The sequence below is a fragment of the Columba livia genome, chromosome 2 (assembly GCF_036013475.1).
Source record: "Columba livia isolate bColLiv1 breed racing homer chromosome 2, bColLiv1.pat.W.v2, whole genome shotgun sequence".
Taxonomy (NCBI): Eukaryota; Metazoa; Chordata; class Aves; order Columbiformes; family Columbidae; genus Columba; species Columba livia.
Window position 1 is genome coordinate 24,691,201 of NC_088603.1, and position 21,349 is coordinate 24,712,549.

The 21,349-nt window shown below is 38.3% G+C and overlaps 1 protein-coding gene across 3 annotated transcripts in view; it reads left to right on the forward strand.

Moving 5' to 3' along the window:
- Positions 1 to 21,349, forward strand: part of CDK14 (cyclin dependent kinase 14) — a 319,525-nt gene that overhangs the window by 85,131 nt on the left and 213,045 nt on the right. For all 3 annotated transcript variants that reach the window (XM_013367818.3, XM_021290955.2, XM_021290954.2), the window contains 2 exons: positions 8,282 to 8,376; positions 20,347 to 20,426. In XM_013367818.3, coding sequence (XP_013223272.1) covers positions 8,282 to 8,376; positions 20,347 to 20,426 — 175 coding nt within the window. The remainder of the gene's footprint in view (positions 1 to 8,281; positions 8,377 to 20,346; positions 20,427 to 21,349) is intronic.

Genomic DNA, 21,349 nt, shown 5'->3' on the forward strand with positions numbered 1-21,349 from the left:
TTTCATTGTTTAAAGTCCTCTGTAGACATCAGGTGGGGAAGTGATGTCTTAGGTACGTGGATGAGGCTTGCAGTTTCCATATCACTGCTTCTGCTCAGGTGAAAGTCCTTTGTCTATCTCAGAAATAACACTTTTCAAGATGCAACCTGAAAGACCTGGAGCATTAGGTTCTGTTTTGATTAGTCTCATAAGCCTCATTAGCTCTCTGATAGATATCAGCTTCAGTGTTTGGTGAAGATTATGAAATAATACTCCACAGGTGGCATGTTATCCGTTTTGTGTTTTTGGTACCTTCTAAATGCTCTACACTTTGTGATGGGAAAGATGGCACACACACAGGTTTGGGGAAGCTGGAAAACCTTGTCTCTGCCACAGATTGTCACTTGGAAAATAAATAATTTGCTCTTGAACATGAAGTAGTTTTCTGCAGTTAATGTTACACCTCGTTGCAACCTGGTAGAAGTCCTGTGTCGTTAATTAGTGCAGAAGCATACAGACAGAAGTTAGCATGCTATTTTTTTGTTCTTACAAGACAATTTTTACACTTAGAGTCTTTCCACCTGACATTTACATACTCTTTATGTAAAACAGTCACATTGCATTGCATTTTCTTCCCCCTTTCTTTTCAACATAATAAAACATCTATGAGTGTGATTTCCAAACTGTTTAAGCTTGTTGAAACTGCTGTTGTTCTGGTATGAAATTTCCAGCAGAACAAGCTTATCCTTTTATCACATCAGAATAATGGATAATATTGACCTTGGAGGTAGTGAAGGAGGTGTTTGCCTTCCTGTGTATCACCTGTCAGCCACTGTTAGAAGAAGCGAACTTCGCTTGGCAAACCTTTGATCCAGCCCAACACAATATATATATATGTGTATATATATTATATACACATAGCTATAGATGTGTGTACTTGTCTATCTATTTCTATCTTCATAAAAATCTTTTTCTGAGTCTTTTGCTTTTCAAGGGAAGAAACTTGCTTTTCTTTTCTCCCTAACTGAAGAAATGTCAAAACTACGAAATAAACTGGACCAAAAAAACCCCAAAACCCCAAACCAAAACAAAAAACAAACACACCCCCCAAAAACCAACCAAACAAGCCCAAACAAAAAAAAACCCAAACCCAAAACCCCACAACTTAAAAACAAACACATCTCATTCTTCCCAAAATAACACTGACTTTGGCAGGTGGTTTGCCTCTAATCCTATGAAAGTTTTATTTGAGATCCGCACCCTTTAGGCATGTGGCCTTATTTATTTTTCTCCAGTGCAAGGTGAAGTTCTTTTGTATTCAGTGTACATATTTATACACTAAAATAGTAGTTTTGCACAGTATGTAAATAGAATATTGCAAGTTTTATAAGGTAGTTATCTGGTCAAGGTTTAGTTACTTAGTAATACACATCAGTTTGTTCTCTTTGAATGACTTAATACATACACCTTAGCCATGGATCTTACCTTTTGATTACTTTTCAAAAACTAAATGTAGCAAAACACTAATCTTCTACTAACTCACATAAATGTGATATTAAATAAATGTAAACATTCAGATAAAAATTATTCAGTAAGTGATAGATTACTGCATTGTCTCTGGCCTCTTTTTGGGAGAGCAGCTTCTCCTCTGTTTCTGTAACCTCTATTAATTTTCAGTCCTGCATGAACTGATCCTATTAACACGTAAATCAGTTGCATAAGAAATCTAGTTTTAAAGCAGACACTAAAGTCAGATTTTTGTCTAAAAGGTAGGCATCATTTCTGTCTGCCTAAATGCTTGGTGTGCTGTTCTTGCCTGTCTTCCTCTTCAGGTGGATGCAACCTTCCCCAGTTTTAGGAACCTGTTAATTACTAAGGTAACTGCATCCTTCCTGCCTGGTTGATACTTTTTACTGAGGCAAGATCATTTCAGAGTTCAGTGCAGAGAGTGGATTTTTCTGTTCTGGCACAAGGGTAGCTTTAATAGTCATTAACCTGGAGATATACTGTGACAGTTGGTCCAGTTCCTGTGCTTTAGTAGCCTGGAGAACAAGTGAACAGCTATAAACATGGCACCCAGCCCTTTAACAAAGAGCTCTATGGTTGCTCTTGCTCAGGTAGTTCTTAATTTAGGGCTGCATGTTATAAGGTTAGAAAGACTCCAGCAACAGGACAGGATCAAACAGTGGTACAGCTCGGATTAATACTCAGTTGTTGATTGTTGAACATCTTTGTTTCCCTTGAACATTGCCCTAGAAAACAGTCCAACTTGCAAGGTTTAAAACAGAAAGAAAAAAGCGTGATCAAACTGACCTGTTATTGTACATAGGATAAAACCTTAAGAATGGGAGCTAATTACTGTGAAACATGTGAATGGTTTTGTAAAAGAAACTTTACTGTTGTGTCGAAGAAGACAAAATATACATTGGTTAAAAAACCGCAATATCTTCCATTCTTGTGATTTAATCTCAGTTAAGCCTCTTGGCCTATGTTTTACTTTCAAGTTTTTCTAGTAATGAATTTATTTCTTTGGAGGCATATAACAAAACAGATCTTCAGTTTTGATTTTCAATAATTTACAGTGATACTGTGAACATAGTATTTTCCCCTTGAGGATAGGTTTATATTGAAGTTTAATATCCGGCAGTTTCAGAAAAAGAAAAAAAAAAAAGCTATTTAAAACTTAGGCTCAGGAGTGTGCCAGTTAAGTGTGACATTCACAAGCTGTTTTGCAGTTATGAAAAATGCATGAGAACATAACCCACACAGCTTCTATAAGAATAGTCAGGTGATTTTCAGTGTAATTTTCCATTAAAGCTTTCTTTACTACATGGCTTTTGAAAATTTCCAAGAAAGAGAAGTATTCACATGGTAAGGTAGTGCAAGGACTCATAGTGCAAGATCTGGGATTAAACCTGTTATCCTTTCTGCAGTCTGTTTCTATAAAATGGCTATTTGAAATGACCGGGTCAGAAGAGACAGTTTCCTCTCATTTCTTTTTTTCTCTCTGTTATTTTTAATACTCTCATGTCAGTTTGAAATACTAGCTTGTTCTATTTCTGTATTCACCATTTTGGCATACTCTTTCTATCCTTGTTACTATGATCTGTATTTCCTTAATCAGAGGGAAAAAAAAATATCTAATCTTGGTTACTGTAAGCTGTGCTGATAAAGATGCTCACTCCCCATGTTCAGTGTTGCCCTTAGACTGGTCTTGCACTGGAAAAAATGTAGACTAATAAGAGAAATACCTTGATAGATATATTGTTTTCAAAGAAAGTGACGCATAAAGGCAAACAAGCGAAACTCCCAATGCGTTTCCTGAAGGGAACATGCACCATTCTACATGCCAGTTGCCAGTGTCCTCTTGGGGATAACATGATCCACTACAACCTGTGCTGACTTTCACAGTGACTTGGGATTATGCTCCGCTCTTCAGAGGCATGAGGGTCTTTACTCCCTTCTGTCTTAGTTATTTATCTGTCTTTCCTGTTTGAGTTGTCCAGAATATTTCTCCCTAGCATGAAAATTCACTTTCCAGTGATTTTCCAGTAGTATCAATTTCTTGCTGACTGGTTGTTTACTGTCTATTTAATTTTTGCCCCTTAAATAGTTCAGTCTCAGTTGCACATGCACCTGTGTTTTATTTTTTTCTTAGCTTTGAAAGTTCATTTTTTTGTAGCAAATACAAAGCTCTAATGCTGAACAACAGGCTTCGTTATGCCTAAGTAGTCCCACTGAGATCTCGCTTTGGCTTGTATCCAACAAATAATGATGAAATTTTCCTAGAAAAGATTTGAAGGCTTTAATTAACTAAACAAAAAATTAACATATTCAGTAAATAACCAGTTTTCAGACATGGTGAAGATTGTCCTTTTATCACAGTCACGTTATGTCATGACATGTTTTGGTCAAAAGCCAGCTGAATATGAGCCAGCAGTGTGCCCAGGTGGCCAAGATGGTCAATAACATCCTGGCTTGTATCAGAAACAGTGTGGCCAGCAGGACTAGGGAAGGGATCATCCCCCTGTACTCGGCACTGGTGAGGCCACACCTCAAATCCTGTGTTCAATTTTGGGCCCCTCATTACAAGAAAAACCTTGAGTTGCTGCAGAGAGTGCGGAGAAGAGCAACAAAGTTGGTGGAGGGTTTGGAGCATAAGTCTGATGAGGAGCAGCTGAGGAACTGGGGCTGTTTAGCCTGGAGAAAAGGAGGCTGAGGGGAGACCTTATCGCTGTCTACAACTACCTGAAAGGAGGTTGTAGCATGGAAGGTGTTGGTCTCTTCTCCCGAGTAGCAAGTGATACAATGAGAGGAAATGGCCTCAAGTTGCACCAAGGGAGATTTAGATTGGGTATTAGGAAAAACTTATTTGCAGGAAGTGTTCTCGGGCATTGGAACAGGCTGCCCAGGGAAGTGGTTGAGTCACCATCCCTGGAGGTGTTTAAAAGACGTGTAGATGAGGTTCTTAGGGACATAGTTCAGAGGTGGACTTGGCAGTGTTAATGATTGAACTGGGTGATCATAAAGGTCTTTTCCAACCTAAATAATTCTCTGATTCTATTTTGGTGTTTTAGAGGGTTAAAACACAGCAAGGAGGAGTAAGAAGAAAGGAAAATTAACAGTGGTAGAAATGTTGTAATGTCAGGTCTTCAAAAAGTAGCTTTGAACAAACATCTGTCACAATGTCTGCATTCTGCCAAAATTAGCTGAAATTAGGGTAAAGTTAATACTCTATTCTGTTGCGAAATCTTGTCTGGGTCAAATGGGAGGGTTGCACCAGCTTTCTAAAATACAGGGGAACTGGTTGTGAGTTTGCTGCTTGTGAGATATGCCAGTGACTGATGCAAACACTGTACATCTATAGATCTCACTTGCTACATGTATTTTAGTCAAGGCATATGTTTTTAACAGAAATGGTTGAAAATGATAGCATAATGTGGAGAAATCTGAATAACAAAATTCATGGCCATGAATCTGAAAAAATAACTTTATGGAAAGGGAGTGCAATAACAAAGTAAAGTAGGCTGAAATGGTTATAATTTTCAGCAGTCATATAGAACTTCAAATTATTTAGATCCATTCTGTAGTCTTTTATTTACATCCTTTGAAGCTTAAAATTTTCATATCTTTGCATTGTCTCCATCAGTCTTCACCTCCTTTATAGTTCCGAAACAAAAGGTAAGGTAAGTAGTATCTGAAATTACTACCTTTGTAAGCAATTTGTAATTGTAGGTTTGAACTAATGTGTGAGGCTTCATAAAAAAAAAATAAATCAGAAAATGCTGGAGAAATGGTAAATTTGTCCCTCCATTTACTAAAGTAATTGCATGTGCTGAGTGAGATCTGTCTTGGTGTTTCATTAAGAAATGCCATGCAAATTCATTTGCGAAGTCTTCTGCTGCCTCAGAATTTATTTAAATTTTTGGGGTAAGGTGCTCTGAAGTGCTTTTCTATACCAGAGACTTTCAAAAACTGGAAGTTTTTAAAGATGACAATTGAAGGAACAATAATATGTATTTCCACAAAGGGAGGTCTAATAGTGTGAGAACATGGGCGATCCCATCTGATGATCCAGGTGGACAAGAGCTGAGCTCCACCACAGAGGTGCTGTACCTTGGAAAGAGGAGAGCATGGGCCACGGGGTGTTACTGCACATGGGTGGCTTATGTGTTTGGCTTCTGTTTTTTTCTGGTCTGCTCTTGCCCAGCATGAGCAGGAACTGGATAAGTGGTCTGGGCTGCTTGAGGAGGGTGGCAGGTCAGCCTTCCTACTCTAGAGCTGAGCCCTGGGCCCTGCGTGGTGTTGCCCCTGAGGACAAGATAGTGGAAACCATCACCTCTTCAGCACCATCAGGTTGAGCTTTCCTCCCCATACTGCCAACGCCAGCTTTAGTGTTTTGCCTGTTCTTGGTGAGGATGCAACAGCTTCCAGGAGGAGAATGAGTGAAAAGACTTGACCTTCAATCTGTGCTTCTGGCAGCTGGGCTACAGAGAAATGAGCTTGAGGTTGCAGGAATAATTACTGTAGATGATCTACTGTGTGGTAATGGATTAAAGGTATCCTGTTTCCTATCAAGATCTTAAGGCATTACAAGCTGTTGTGACCTTTATATTATGGTTTCCAGTGATATAAAATAAAGCAAATCACAGTGTGAAAATAGGAATGGATGTGAAACACATGTATAAACTCTGTCCTTTTTCTTTCATGCTATGATGAAACCAACAGTGAACTGTTAACTAGGGCAGCATTTCCACTCTAAACAAAGCTACTCACTGTGTGTTCACTGCAGCCTGCCATTTGGGAAATACTTTGCCAACCCTCTTCATTATAAGGGAGACACTTAAAAACATAACCACTTTTTTCTATAGTTTTGTAATGTTGCATTAGTCCATAATTGGATGCTCAAATTAGGTTACTTGAATAAATATTTTATTCATTTCTATTAGTGACATGTGTAATGAAATGGTGATTAAAAAAATAAAAAAATTGTTTCTAACAAGCTAGAATGAATTTTTCAAGCACAGATTGGGAACTGAGAATGTTACTGCTATCTATAATGAATTGTTCCAAACAATGCAAGAGGAAAAATATCGAAGAGTTCCCATATAGCAAATTTTCATCAGTCTATTAACACTTTGGAATTGAATAGCAAAATAATGGTTGTTTTCGGTATTAGAAGGAGATGAAAGGGCTCAATTTTGCAAACATACCTGTGTATATCCTGCTGCTATTCAATAGAAAGCTGGGATATTAGTTTAAAAATGGTATATATATGCCAAAGTGCCAGAATTTTGGTTTAGGACAAATGTAGAATAGTTGAGTAAGAGAATTTTTGCATTTTCTGGCTAATAGTTAATTGAGTGTAGTGGAGAGGTATAAGGTACCAAGTCATCTTACCTGAGATGTTCTTGTCTGTTTAAATAGAAGTAATTTTTTAGGCTCAGTTGATTTAAAACTTTTGACCCTGGTTTTAAAGGACTTTATACACAGGTGTGTCCTGTACTGTAATGTTTGTTTCCTTTCAAAAACCTGAAACTTCAGCACTTTTTGTAAATCAGGCGTAAGATCCTAAATGTATGTGTACACTGTGTGCAGCTGCTTGAGAGTCTTCCACTTGAATTCAGCCCTAAACATGCTAGATTTGCCTGGCTGCTTTTCTTTATAATGTTATAACAAGCGTACTAACAAATCAGTCACTGTATGTAATATGAGCATCAGTGCTGACCCTCCAGAATTTCTGCTTTGTACTCTTTTGGCAGTTTAGGTACAGGACATCTGAGCACTGCAGTCTAAAATATATGTAGATAACGCTGAGGGCAGCTGCAGGTCACTTTTTGCAGTGTCCTTCTGGTTTTGGTGGGGGGATGGGGAATGAAAGGCTCTTTCCTTCTAGACATCTGAAAAATGGGGAAATTTGGGGAAATATGATGCCTTCAAAAAACTCAAAACATTTTCTGAGAACTTAATAGGAAAGATTTCATGTCAGGTGAATTCCTGTTTTTGCAGTGTTGTGGTGTTCTCTCCCAGGGCTGTGTAAAAGTGCAGACAGTACCAGTCCATCACAAAGGCCAGCTGAGCTATCTGGTCCTTTGAGCAAGAATCACTTGTTTGGTTGATGCAGTTTTAGACCCCTCACTTAGGCAGCAGATATTAAGGTTACAGGACTTCATTCAACTATGCTGCATATACATGCTACTAAAAGCATAGTGTGATTATATCCATAATTTGAAGACTGTAAACATAATTCAGAATCAAGATACTCTCATTATTGATGCTTTCTTGTAGTATTTTGACCACTATCTGAACAATGTTTGATGTACGAGACATTAATTACTTAGAGCAATGCTTTTGGATGGACTTTAGCCTAAAAAAACTAGGCAACTCTTTAAAATTGATTTTGTAGGGCAGATTAAGATTGTTGCTTAGATCTCTTAACAAAGATAAGATGGCTTAGTTGTTAATGATCTTTTTCCCTGTATGAAGTGTTATATGTGAAAAAAAAAACCCAGAAAAGTCTCTTTGATTAAGAACAAAATCCTTTTGATAGTTCCAGGGATGTAAGTGTATGGTTGATATCAGCAACCACCATCTGCGGTGTTGAATGATGTTTTATTGAGTAGCCTATTATATTGTTTCATTAGCTCTGCTATTAATTTTTTTTTTTTATTGTTGGCTGCTGAAAACATGCAAGTCTATGAGTTTTGATTATGACATTTGGTCTCTAAAGGCTGAATCAAAGCTGTTAATATTGTGCAGGTGCAATACATGCTGAAAGGCCATCTTTTTTTGTTTTGTCTAGCCTACAAGCCCTAAGTTTGGAAAAGCAGATTCATACGAAAAACTGGAAAAACTTGGAGAAGGGTCTTATGCAACAGTATACAAAGGGAAAAGCAAGTAAGTGATTTTTTTAAATTTTATTTTGTGTAGAAATGAAGGTAAGCAGAAAATATTAACTCTTGTTGCAACACTTATACAAAGATCGTGACGAATGAATGCACAGTGCTACTAACTGCCAGGTGGTCTAATGAAAGAGGCTGAGACCATGTCACATAGGTAACATACTACCTTTCCATCAGAAAAATGTGAGATCCCAGGTTGTTAATCTGATATTTTGTTTGCACTTTAAGGTTGCACTAGGGGTAAAAGCACAATGTACTCTCAAGTAGATTCTTCTGATGTTCTGAGAGCAATGCTGAATATATGCAATAAGTTGCTGTTGTTTTGTTTGTCATTATTAAAAAGCTTGAATAAAATAACATAAAGGGAATTAATGGAATTTTGGACTACTGAAGGATTGGTTTGTTTACAAGAGTTTATTTACAATTGTTGCAACTACTCCGGCTCAAAATAATCTACAGTGTTCAGGTCAATTTTTTTTTCCAGCCAATTTAATGTCATTTTTTGCAAGTTTTTTAGCTCCAATGCCCTAAGTGCCTCTCTATTGTATAAAGTAAATCAGTAAACACACTTACAATATATTTATTGAGCTAGTGCTTCAGTTGAAAGTTATGTTTTGTCAAGCAGAAGGTCTTCTGCAAATTTGTATATTTAATGAAATTTTCATGTTCAAATTTTCAATAATAATAAAGCAGTTCTGAGAGAGGGATTGGCTACATGCCGTATCTTTCTTTAAAAACATTGTCTTGTGAATGATAGTTGAGGCAACTTACCATTCCCAGCAGAAAGAATATCATGGCAGTCATGGGACAGAATAACTACTGAAACGAAGAAATACATGTTAACATTTTACAAGGTCATTGTGTTGGGTAGGTACTGAAAAATACTTTTTTCACTGAGTATTTGTAATAAATCAGGATGAGTAGTGTCCTCATCTCTCAGTAGCTTTGAGACTGATGAGCGTAATGGCAGCTGATATGAATAGAAACACGTTCTAAATGTAAGAGAAGTATTTACACATCTGCCATGCCCGTGCATGTATTGTCTTTCACTGGCAGCTTTCTTCAAGAAAATGGAGTTACATCGTATTGTTAATGGTTCAGTCACACATCACCATAAATTCCAGACATTATACATATGTAAGCTTTTTATTGGGGTCTACGTAATATGAGAAAAACGTATGGATTTCAGCTTGTGCCTTACTACTAAAACCCTTTGAAAATCACAGCATGTATCCAGTGATAGTTATCCCATATACCTTGGCTTTCTGTAAGTCTGAACTAAGCCAACAGGACTACTACATGTCCTGTCAATCAGTGGAACAGTCTGAAAGTTAAAAACAAAGCAAAGCACTTCCTTGTAGCTATTTCATTTAGTGGTGATTTGTGAATGTGTTATGAAACATAGATTGATTAGAAATATTAGTTTGTTTTATTAGAGCTGACTGCAGATGTGTAAGAAATATGATTTTAATGATTTTAATGGTAGTTGAATAATAAATTGAAATTACTGGGTTCTACATTTCTCCATTATAAATAACAAGCTCTACAGAAGGGTGAATTATAATATATATATACTTTATTCTGCTGCTTCGTAACATTTTTTGCAAGGTCTTTAAAATGAATTTTGAAAAAAATGTGTGTTATTAGGATGTAGATAAGAATGCAAACACAGAGAATATTCCTAATGTTATAGTAATATTCTTAATGTTATACTAATATTCCATCACCTTCTTAATTTTCATAGAATTGTAGAATAGTTTGGGTTGGAAGGGACCTTCAAAGGTTATCTAGTCCATCCCTCTCCCCTTGCAATGAGCAGGGACATCTTCAACCAGATCAGGTTGCTCAGAGCCCCGTCCAGCCCTGAATGTTTCCAGGGATGGGGCATCCACCACCTCTCTGGGCAACCTGGGCCAGTGTTTTACCACCTCATTGTAAAAAATTTCTTCCTTATATCTAGTCTAAATCTACCCTTCCTTAGTTTAAAATCATTACCCCATATTCTGTTGTAACAGGCCCTGCTAAAAAGTCTGTCCCCTTCTTTCTTATGGGCACCCGAGTACTGAAAGGCTGCAATAAGGTCTCCCTGGAGCCTTCTCTTTTCCAAGCTGAACAACCCCAACTCTCTCAGCCTGTCCTCACAGGAGAGCTCTTCCAGCCCTCTGATGATTTTTGTGGCCTCCTCTGGACCGTCTCCAACAGGTCCATGTCTTTCCTGTGCTGAGGACCACAGAGCTAGATGCAAGACTCCAGGTAGAGTCTCAGCAGAGCGGAGTAAAGGGATAGAATCACCTCCCTTGACCTGCTGGCCACAGCCCTTTCGATGCAGCCCAAGATACGGGTCAGCTTTCTGGGCTGCAAGCACACATTGCTGGCTCATGTTCAGCGTTTCATGCACCACTACCCCCAAGTCCTTCTCTGGAGGGCTGCTGTCAATCCCTTCATCTCTCAGCTTCTAGTAATACCATGAGTTGCTGCTACCCAGGTGCAGGACCTTGCACTTGGCCTTGTTGAACCGCATGAGGTTTGCAGGGGCCCACTTCTCAAACTTGTCCAGGTCACTCTGGATGCCATCCCATACCTCAGGTGTGTCAACTGCACCACTCAGCTTGGAGTTATCTGCAAACTTGCTGAGGGTCCACTCAATCCCACTGTCTATGTTCCTGATGAGGATACTAAACAATACTGGTCCTAGTACAGACCCCTGAGGGACACCACTCACTGCTGTTCTTCATCCAGATGTTGAGCCATTGACCACTATTCTCTGGATGTGATTATCCATCCAATTCTTTATCCACCGAACAGTCCATCTATCAAATTCATCTCTCTCCAATTTAGAGAAGGATGTTATCAGGGACCATGTCAAAGGACCATGTCAAAGTCCAGGCAGACAATATCCCTAGCTATTCTCTTGTCCACTGATGTAGTCACTCCATCATAGAAGGCCACTAGGTTGGTCAGGCAGTACTTACCCTTGATGAAACCAGGCTGGCTGTCCCAAATCACCTCCCTGTCCTCCGTGTGCCTTAGCATAGTTTCTAGGAAGATCTGTTCCATGATCTTCCCAGGCACAGAAGAGAGGCTTTTGTTTGGCATTTTTTTTTCCTAGCTAAGAATTGAATAATTCCCATATGACACAGCACCACCCAGATTCAACTTGCCCAGTCCAGACTTCTTACTCTTGAACTAGAGAAACAGTTGAACTACATAACAGGATGAGGTTATTCCTTAAGAACAGGGGGAACACTAAAGGGGCTGTCTGCTTGTTGAAAAGGAGTTGTTGGTTGAGATAATGTGGCCCTGTTACTTCTTCTGTCCCCATGAGAAACTGAGGAACCTCTGGCCCCAAAGAAGAGAGACCATCACTGCAACAACATCGTATTGGGGAAGATAGATGGACAGGTGGTGGGGAATGGTTGGGCCAGCATTGGCTCCAGCCATTCCATGACAGCTTAACTATACTGCTGCTTTTCTGGCAGATTGGCTCTGACTGTTTATAGCTTTATCTAAAATGATAGAGGAATAGATAGGTACAGGAAGTTTTTTCTAGCATCTGGTGTAGGTGCATAGGATGAGACTGTGATATGCATCACTGTACTCCCCTGGCTACAGGCTCAGAGGGAAGTAAAATGAGCAAAACAGGTCGAAAGAGGGCTGTTTGTTTTGACATGTGCCCAGTTTTGGCTGCTGAAGGATTAAGCCCTCATGGCACACCACAGAATGCAGACATGATGTGTATTTGGAAAAGCTGGTAATACTTGTACAAGTGCATTTAGGTAAAAATCTTTGAGAATCCCTAATTCTTAATCAACTCTAATGCTTGGCTTTCTCATTTTGCCAAAATGTTACTGAGATGTGTCCTTAACTGTAGTTGAAGATGGAGAATTAAAGGTCAGACTAATCTGTTTTGAATGATGCTTTGTACTCAGAATTATCATGCTTAATATTTATCATCAGCTGCATATGGCAAGTAGTGGGGTTTGCGTATTTTTTTAGTGCATTTCCTGAGATATATTTCAGCTTTTTAAATTATTTCCCCTGATAGAATAAAAAATTTGTGAACTTAGCTTACTGTTTGGAAAGACTAAAAGGTACATACCTGCCTCCAAAGACAGAAAATTGGCCATTCCTTTCCTAAAATTTAAAATAATGTGTGCAGTAACATGCTTTCAGGCCAAGCCTGGCTTATTCTAACTTGGAGCACAGTCAGTGGTAGCAAGCCCTTGATTTCCTATCAAACTTTTCTGTCTGTTGGAGTATTTGCAGCAGTATCCCAGGAAAGTGAAATGAAGTGGGTTAATTCCTCTTACTAGATGATGGATTTCTCTTTTTGTAGTCAGATAAAAATGATTCCCTGGGGTGAGGAAGCAGCAGAGTGAACAAGACTGTGTTATTGAGGAAAGCGAAGCAGTATTCTCTTAGGCTGGGCTTTTTTGTTTATTGGAGAAATAGCCAAGCTACCATTTGTTTCTGGCTGACGGTTGCATCAATAGGCAAATCTATTTGATTTCACGTGTTGCACATCAGGCGTGAGTAATGAAACTCATCTTGGCATGTTCATTTTCTACTTTCGTTCAGCCTGGATTCTCACATGTTACTTTGTTGTATAAAATCCCAAGAGGCTATTTACTGCATGAAAATCAGACCACTTTGAAGTGATTTCTGTTTTTTTTTAATGTAAAATTTAGAAGGCCTAGTAATATACTGATAACGCTGTAAAAAATGATGCAAGTTCCATTTACTCTGTGTTTGGCTAGCACCTTGAACATTTTCCATACAATAGGTGCCTTTTTCATTCCTACATCGTTTCATTGTGCGGTTGAGCTGAAAAAGTGCTGTCTGGCTGTATCAACACGTATATCTTCCTGCTGCCATTGACCTTCTCTCTCTTGAGCTTGATTATAAATTTACCTGAATGTACAGCAATGGCATCTGGCTTGATCTGTGGCACATAAATGTTGATGTGAGTTACGAGAGTCTGGAGATGAAGCTGGTGATGGCACAGGGGAGCTGCTGCCAACCAGAGCCCCTTATGCAGCAGTGCAGAGGCCTGGGAGCTCTGCATATTGCACTTAAGGGAAAAACCTGTGCTTTTGGCAATAGTATGAGTTGGCAGGGTTTCCATCCTCTCCTCCCACTGTGTTCAATTGCCCTTCAAGGCAAAGAATTAAAAAAGATTACCTCGGTTACAGCAATGTGATCTGTGACTGCTGCTTTCACAGCGTGTGTCTGTGTTTTGAGAGGCAAGCCAATGGCATCTCCACTGCTCCTGCCCTGCTTCTTGCTTGTCCATGTGACTTTTAGCATACCTTTACTTTTGGTGGCACCACTATTATGTTGCATGTGCTCACAGTATTGAAAAAATGTGTAGTATTTGTAAGAGAGAGCTCAATCAACATATTTTTGCCTAATTTTCCTGCCACAAAATTACATCATTTCAATTTATCCCTAATAAAATGCTTGTCCTAATTCTGGTGCCTATCCCTTTTATCTATTAATATGACAAGTTGGTAGAATACTGAGCAGAGCACAGTAGAAGCTGATGCTGTCAAGGAGAGCTTGAAGGCTGCAGAGGTGTAGAGTAGTTCTTCAGTCGAGGTATCTTACCTGTTCCTGTTTGAAATCTGGTTTTGTATGTGTATCTGTTCAAGGTGATTCCAATGTGTACTCAAAGATGAAAGGTATTTTTTCAGGTAGTCAGGTCATTTTATGTTCATATTCATTGAAGCCAATTCCTTTTATGAAACCTCCATGACACTTTCATTGTCTTTTATTTTGTTTTATGTGCAATCTATTGCAAGTTCCATAGGCTTTGAATGGCCTGAAGAACTTGCCATGGTTTTGTCTGTCATGCTGTCACATTTTGGTAATTTTCCTGTCTTTACTCCATGCCCATGTGAGGTGTTATGTTCATATACTCCCTGATACATTTCATGTGCACCAGTCCAGTTCACAGATAAGATTTTTTTCATCTTTTGGCCAATTTATTTAGACTGAACATTTCAAAATTGCTCTGATTTGTGTTGCATTAGTGACCTAAACTTTCTGTATGTTTTCCTGTATTTCTTGCAAACTGTGTGAAATCAGTGTTCATCTACAAATGAAATTATTTTAATCTGGGTATACCAGATGTCTGTAAATATACATTCATGATTATGAAAAAGCATTTTATGGTTACCTATTAGGGCTTCCCCATTTTCTTTCTTCTTTCCCCACCCCCTTTGTTTTTTAACTAATGTGCTCAACTGATTTTTGTAAGCTGCTTTCTACTACACATCTCAATGTCATGACATAGGTTTATGAAGTATGTACATGGATGCTTTTAAAAAGATCTCTAGCATTGTAAATCTTTAACAAAAACAGGATCTTCAAGTTGAACTAGATGCAAAACTCATGGAAACTGGAAGTTGAACTAAAATGCCAAATGGTGGAAAAAGTTACTAAAGTACTATAACTACTAAAATAAGGTACTAAGATTCTAACTAGAAAACGAATTGTTGACTACGTTGACCACTTACTGAGTGTATTCCTTAGTGTTTAAAAGAAATATTGGGAGATTTTTTTTCCTCTACAGTTGGATCTATAAAGAGACCATTACATTATATATGCTGTTCTTCAACATGCAAAGCAGTTTACAGAAGTGACTTAGCATCGTTATCTCTTGTGGCAGGATACAAAACTGAGGAAAGAAAATCTATTCTGTTACTTACCCAAATTGCAAAGGAAAATGTGGTAGAAAAACTAGGATAGAACATAGTTATATTGGGTATAAGTGTTAAAAGTTGTTGGATAGTAATTTGTTGGCACTGACACATATATGCAGGGTTTGAATGGTAGAGCAAATGGTGAAGCAATTTGCCAAATAAATGCCATTATGCACCAATGTATTTTCCAGTTAGCTGTGGAATGGCATCTCTCAGAAGGTCCCCTGTGATTGTCGTTGTGCAGCAGGGTTGTAAGAGGCCACTTGACTTATGAGTGATATCACTATGTTTGTCTTCAAATCCTCTTTATGTGAAAACAAGTTCTTTGAATGAACATCAGCAGCCCAAAGGAGATTCAAGGTATATGGAGGAGGACCAGAGCTGTGCATTGCTCTCCTGCTGCCCGTCCCAAGTGATTTGCTTCCAGCAGGCATGAGGCAAGTGCAGGCCATGCACTTGGACAAGCAGCTGATGAGTTTGGACTGAATGATGTAGGGTGGGAGGTAGGGACGATGGACCTGGAGGTAAATGCTCCGATTCTGCTAACCTGCTCCTGTTCAAGTGAGGGCTGCGACATTGTGTGAGACTACCTGGAGTCCTGTGAAGAACAGGATCCCCGAGTTCCAGTGACAACACTAATTAATAATTTAAATCCTTCATCTCTCTTGGAACTCTTTGATCTTCTGTTTTTCAGCCTTAATAATTGTCAGCATTATGAAGTATCTTTAATCCACTGGCTTCTTCTAAAAGAAGGTAACTTCTGTTTCGAATGGAAGTTAGAACATGGTGGGAGTCATAAAGAGAAACTGAAGGGCCATGTTAGTCCCTGGAGTATTTGCACCTTAGGGCTTTAGTGGAGCTGTAAGTAGTTTTTATAAACTACAAACATAAGTCCTTTTAAGTAAGAAAAATATAGGATAAACCATGTTTACATGGAACTATCTTTTATGACACTGATTAAAAGAAGTGTTTCCCTAGATGTGGAATTAGTTACTCGTTGGTAGAATAATCAGAGGAAACTAAACTTACAGTGAATGTGTCTCTGTCAGGTTTCTTCAAAGGAAAATTCTGGAAGAGCCTGGTTTCATTAGGCCGCTATGGTCTGTTTGGGGTTGTAGATGCCTGTTTGTGACATTAATATCACTGCAGAGTAGGTCTAATTAGATCTTCTCAAGGTTTGATCATCAAGCCTGGAGCTTTTTGCGTAAATAAATATTTGACAATTGAGAGTTATTTTTCTTCATAAAAAATAGTTTCTTGAAATGTGTATCACAAATAAAAGCATAGTCCAGTTACTGTCTACTGATTTTTCTTTGCAGAAATACTCCCAGGCCTAGCACTTGCTTGAATTATGAACTCAGTCTCAAGTCCAGACAGTGGTAAAACTCTGTATAAAATAAACACATTGAAATCAGAGTGGCAGATTTTATGTTAATTGACTCTTTTAAATGTGTCATATTTAGAACATTTATTGTATCTAAATACAACAGAAGAATTTGAGAATATAGTGTTATTGTACTCTTTTGTTCTCTACGTGGCATCATCAGGATTATCCCTAGTGAAGCCAATTAAGTAATTGGTTACTTTGTATTCATCAATATTATGTGTTCTTAATGATGCATTAGAGCATTAAATAATTTCTAATCTTCTCTACTTTCTTATAAATGGACATTTTTATAAATATATTTATTTTGGTAATGCTGATACGTGATGTTTTATAAAAGGCAGAATGACACATTATATTAGCTTTTTTGTAATTTCTGGCTCATTTGTACTTTTTATAATGTACAGACTTCTACTATATGCCATGGAAAACAATTTGGACTAATTTTTCTTTTGCCCACGTTGCATATAAAATCAGAAAATTACTAGAAGAGATTATGTAACATTAAAATGCTGAATTTCCATAAATTAGAAAACTGTCCATCAGCTGTTGGTGATTTGCCTAGAGTAAACTAGCTCAGTGTGATAATTAGAGAGGCTTCAAGTCTTCTGTCCTTTCTCTGAAGATTTTTTGGATGAGAAACTGGAAGAGAGCGAGTTAGTTTAAGAAGAAAGACGGCTTGTAAGTTAGAAAATAGGAATGTTATAGTCAGCATTGTCCTTAATAGAAACTAATGGTGTTATTGGCAGGATGGACTTCAGATGATAAGTGAAATCCTTGACCCAGTTAAGTGTATTGTTTTGAGAAGCTTTGAAATTGTTTACTTTGGACAGTGAACAAGAGGAACATTCTGTGATTCTAAATGTTAAAAGGGGCAGCAGCATTGCCTTTTCACTGTCTAAAATGCTGCTGCCTGTCAGTTTTTGTACTTATATTTGAAAATAATGAAAATCCTGAGCATGCTTTGAAAGTTGTGGAAGACAAATGTGAAGTAATATCTGAAAGGAATTCTGCACACCTTATCTGATCACTATTGAAGCCTGCAAAGACAAATTCTGATATGCTGCAGAGGCAATTTTATCCAGGCCTCTCTTTTTAAATGCTGTTTCTAAGGAAATTGCCACGTTATTTTGGCATGTCATCACTCAATTCAGGGCATAAATTCATGACATAGCTGGCTTGACACCATGGTTTGCTGCTTCTCAAGAGGAGGTCCCAGTTCTTCTCACATGTTTTCTAGCGGTTTTTGTTTTTAAAATGTGGAAAATGCCTTCATCATTTTTGAAAATATGATTTAGTTCTTTTGGGAGGGCCAGTCTTCTCCTATTTAAGCTCTCGAAGAAGTCTCACTGTAGGGTCTGGCAGGGATGACAGCAAATAAAGGACAGTGGCAGGAGTGTGTGGCATGGATTTAGCAGGAGCAAGGCTATACCTTACAGTAGCCGTTAGCTCATCTCTGCAGCATCATCTAATTGCATCCTGAGATTGCATCAGTGGGAGAATAGCTAAAAGATGTTAATATACACACACGTCTCTCTTTTAATTGATGATACTTCATCATTTCTCACATCTCCAGTCTTGCACGCTCCTGTCTGTAGACAATGAGCTAAAGCCAAGATTTTAATGGCTGTTTTGTTCTGGAAGTTATAGGTTGATATATTGGAGATAAATAATACTAAAGGGCAGAATGAAATCCCAGAGGAACACTCCTTGAGATTAGTTCGATCATTTCAGTAGTGTTAAGAATTGCGATGATGTCTATCAGGATGATGACAGGTACCAATGACAAAGTGGCAGTGATAACTAAATAACACAGCCCACCTACTGTGTTTAATTGTGAACTTTTTGAAATGAGTTCCATACTGTTGCTGTTTGTGTTATTTATTGCTCTTATGGAATTAATGGAATGTAGAACTTCGGGTTAAAAATAACATAATCTACACAATGCTGCATGCTATTCACCTTTCTGTGGCAGGAAACATCCCTGTTTCCTTAGTACCTCCTTTGTCTGGTTGTGGTTTTTTGTTTGTTTTGGTTTGTTTTTTTTTTTCTTGTTGTTTGTTTGGTTTTTTGTTTGTTTGATTTTGGTTTGGTTTGATTTTCTGTTTGGTTTTGGTTTGGTTTTCTTCCTTTCTTCTTCCCTGTTGAATTCTGCATTGCCTTCTCTGAACACAGTATCTGTCTTGCTCTTGATCTGCGAAATTATATGACTTATTTAAATTCCTCCTGCACAGTTATTTCATATATTGTAAAATAATCAAGTTTTTCAGGTATATAACTTATTTATATGTCTGTGATAGGTAGGGTGGTGTATTGATGAAGGCATTGAAAACTACATATATATATGAACAGCATGTCTGTCATCAGTCTTTCTACTGCTTTTATTATGGTTAATTCTCCTGTCTGTGCATGACATGTGAAATTACTTGGGGCAAGACTTATCTTTTTCTGATGCCAGAAATTCTGTTTAAATCTAACAAAAGTATATGTAAGGTAATTATAAGGATAAATCCAGATAATCGAGTAGGTTTAAGGTGATCATTATCTTTCAATGGTGACTAGTGGCCTGAGACTTAAATTGCTGGTGCCAGTCTGAAGTATTATGAATAGCTGGAAGATTATGAGTAAGCCATCTTTTGATAACCAGGATTTCTTAAGTCACTTGGAGTAATTATGTAATAGTGTATATAGGGCTAATGAGATTCTGGCAGTTGTAGAAGAAAAATAATCACAAGAAACAAGATGGTAGCCATCCTGCCACTGAAATCATCTAACTGCAAAAATTAAAAGCCTGAGGGAGAAGATGAATTCAGACTTGGTAGGTGTCTGTATCATCTTGCTTAGAAAAATGAATACATCCTCGAGGCCCCAGTACAATAAGGAATTGCCTCCATGACTACAAGAGTGTGAAAGCTCCAATTCTTCCTTGGGCTTTGTGGCTGTAAAGGCTAATTTTGTTTTTACAGAAAGAAATTGTAATTTTTTTTTGTTTTTTGGCAACTGTATTATGCCTTTTCAGTAATCTGTCCTTCCCATTGCTTGCCGTACCTGGGGAATCTGTTAAATTTTCAGAGTATGAGTTTGTTCTTGAAGAGGGTAATCATTATCAGTCTTTTTCATTCAGTTTTTGTGAGATTTAGTTTGGATGAACTGAACCAACTGTGGTTTTTTTGCAGGACCTTGAATATGATTCATGTGTGGTGAAATTTTGAATGCTAGAAGTGAAACCAGCCAAATAGATTTTAAACTACAGTGACCTCTTGTGAAGTTTTGTCCCTTGGAGCACAAGATATCTTTATTCTTATAAACAATAGTCATTATAATCTAGAACTAGCCTGGGCCATGTAGTCAAGGATGTACCTTAGGGACTATCCTGCCATAATGGGGTATGGCCAGAATGACCTAAAAGATATCTTCCATCTCAAGCTTCCATGGCTTTTTGAGTATAATAATTATGGGTGTGAGGCAGTGGGAAGGAAGCATCACTATGAATATACTATAAGTAGGGTGATTGATGAAAATCGTATGCCTTTTTCTTTGAACAATGTGACCAAACAAAGGACAGATAGTTTAAAGCCTTATTTTACAATGTGATACTTCTTAACAAAGCTTCAGTTTAGTGCTGTGATAGAAAGGAAACAGACTGACTCACAGAAAGCTGAGATCATTTCTTGGATTGCATCTGAGTGTGAAAATATAAAGTTGACATTATGGAAGCTATGAAGTGTTTCTTGCCGTGCTATAAATGAATCACTGGCATTGACAGGAAGAAATTGAATAAGTACATGATGGGAAACAAGTTCTATTGTGAGAAATACTGTTTCTCCTTTAATTTTGTTTTTTTATTTCTCCTTCCCCTTTCCTCTTTTCTTTTCAGGGTAAATGGAAAGCTGGTGGCCTTGAAGGTAATTAGATTACAGGAAGAGGAAGGAACCCCCTTTACCGCTATCAGGGAAGGTATGCACTCATATTTCGTGATTATACATGGGTTTATTTTGTAATTACATCACATTTCTTATTTCTCTGCCATGCTATAGTGAATAGCTTGAGAATTCAAATTTTATGCTTATGTTCTCAGTAGGAAAAGACTTTGGTGCTTCAAAAACAAAGTGTCTGTGTGGCAGTTCCTGGTAAAGAATGCAGCTCTGCCTCTGCTTGGGCTCCTGTTAGGTTTACTATACAAATGAGTACTTAAGAGCATGTTTAAAGTGGGTGTAAGAAGTCAGTCTGGAAGATGAGGGAACTGTGTAAGTTGCGCTTCTTGCCTGCAGGCAGCACCGAAGATGAAGGTAGATGTAAGATTTATATATTTGCAGCATGAAGCGAATAAAAGTGTTTCTTGACAAAGGCAATCAGAAGATCAGGGAGTAAAAATGCAGACATCTTAGAAGCTGTGTGTAGTTTGGGACTAGCTTTTGTTTGCTTTTCCTTCCCCATGGACTCTAACGTGCGTGGCTTGGGAATGATTCTTATCTAGTGCACTCGGAGATGCCCGTTACGTTTTCTGCTCTGCTCCTTCATCCTTCCTTGTCAGCCTCTTGTGGTCCCTAGTGACAGCTGCTTTATCTGAGCCTGCCTGTCTTGAGCTCCTTTGCAGAAATGTGAGTCTCCTCTGGTAGAAGGCACTAAAAATGAGCTCTGGTAGAGAAATGATAAACAATTTACCATTACACCACTGATTCAGACTCAGCTGAAGTTGATAGCGAACTAAAGAGATGAGACTGTTGTGGCTTTTGAGAGACCTTTTAAAACTGTGCTGACTATCTCAGCGTAATTCCCAAGGTGGGAAGGGCCAGGGAGGTACCAGAACATCAGCCCTCACAATATGGCCCCACATGGGAGGTGTGCGGCTTTGTGGCCATCGCAGCCCCGGCAGCTCG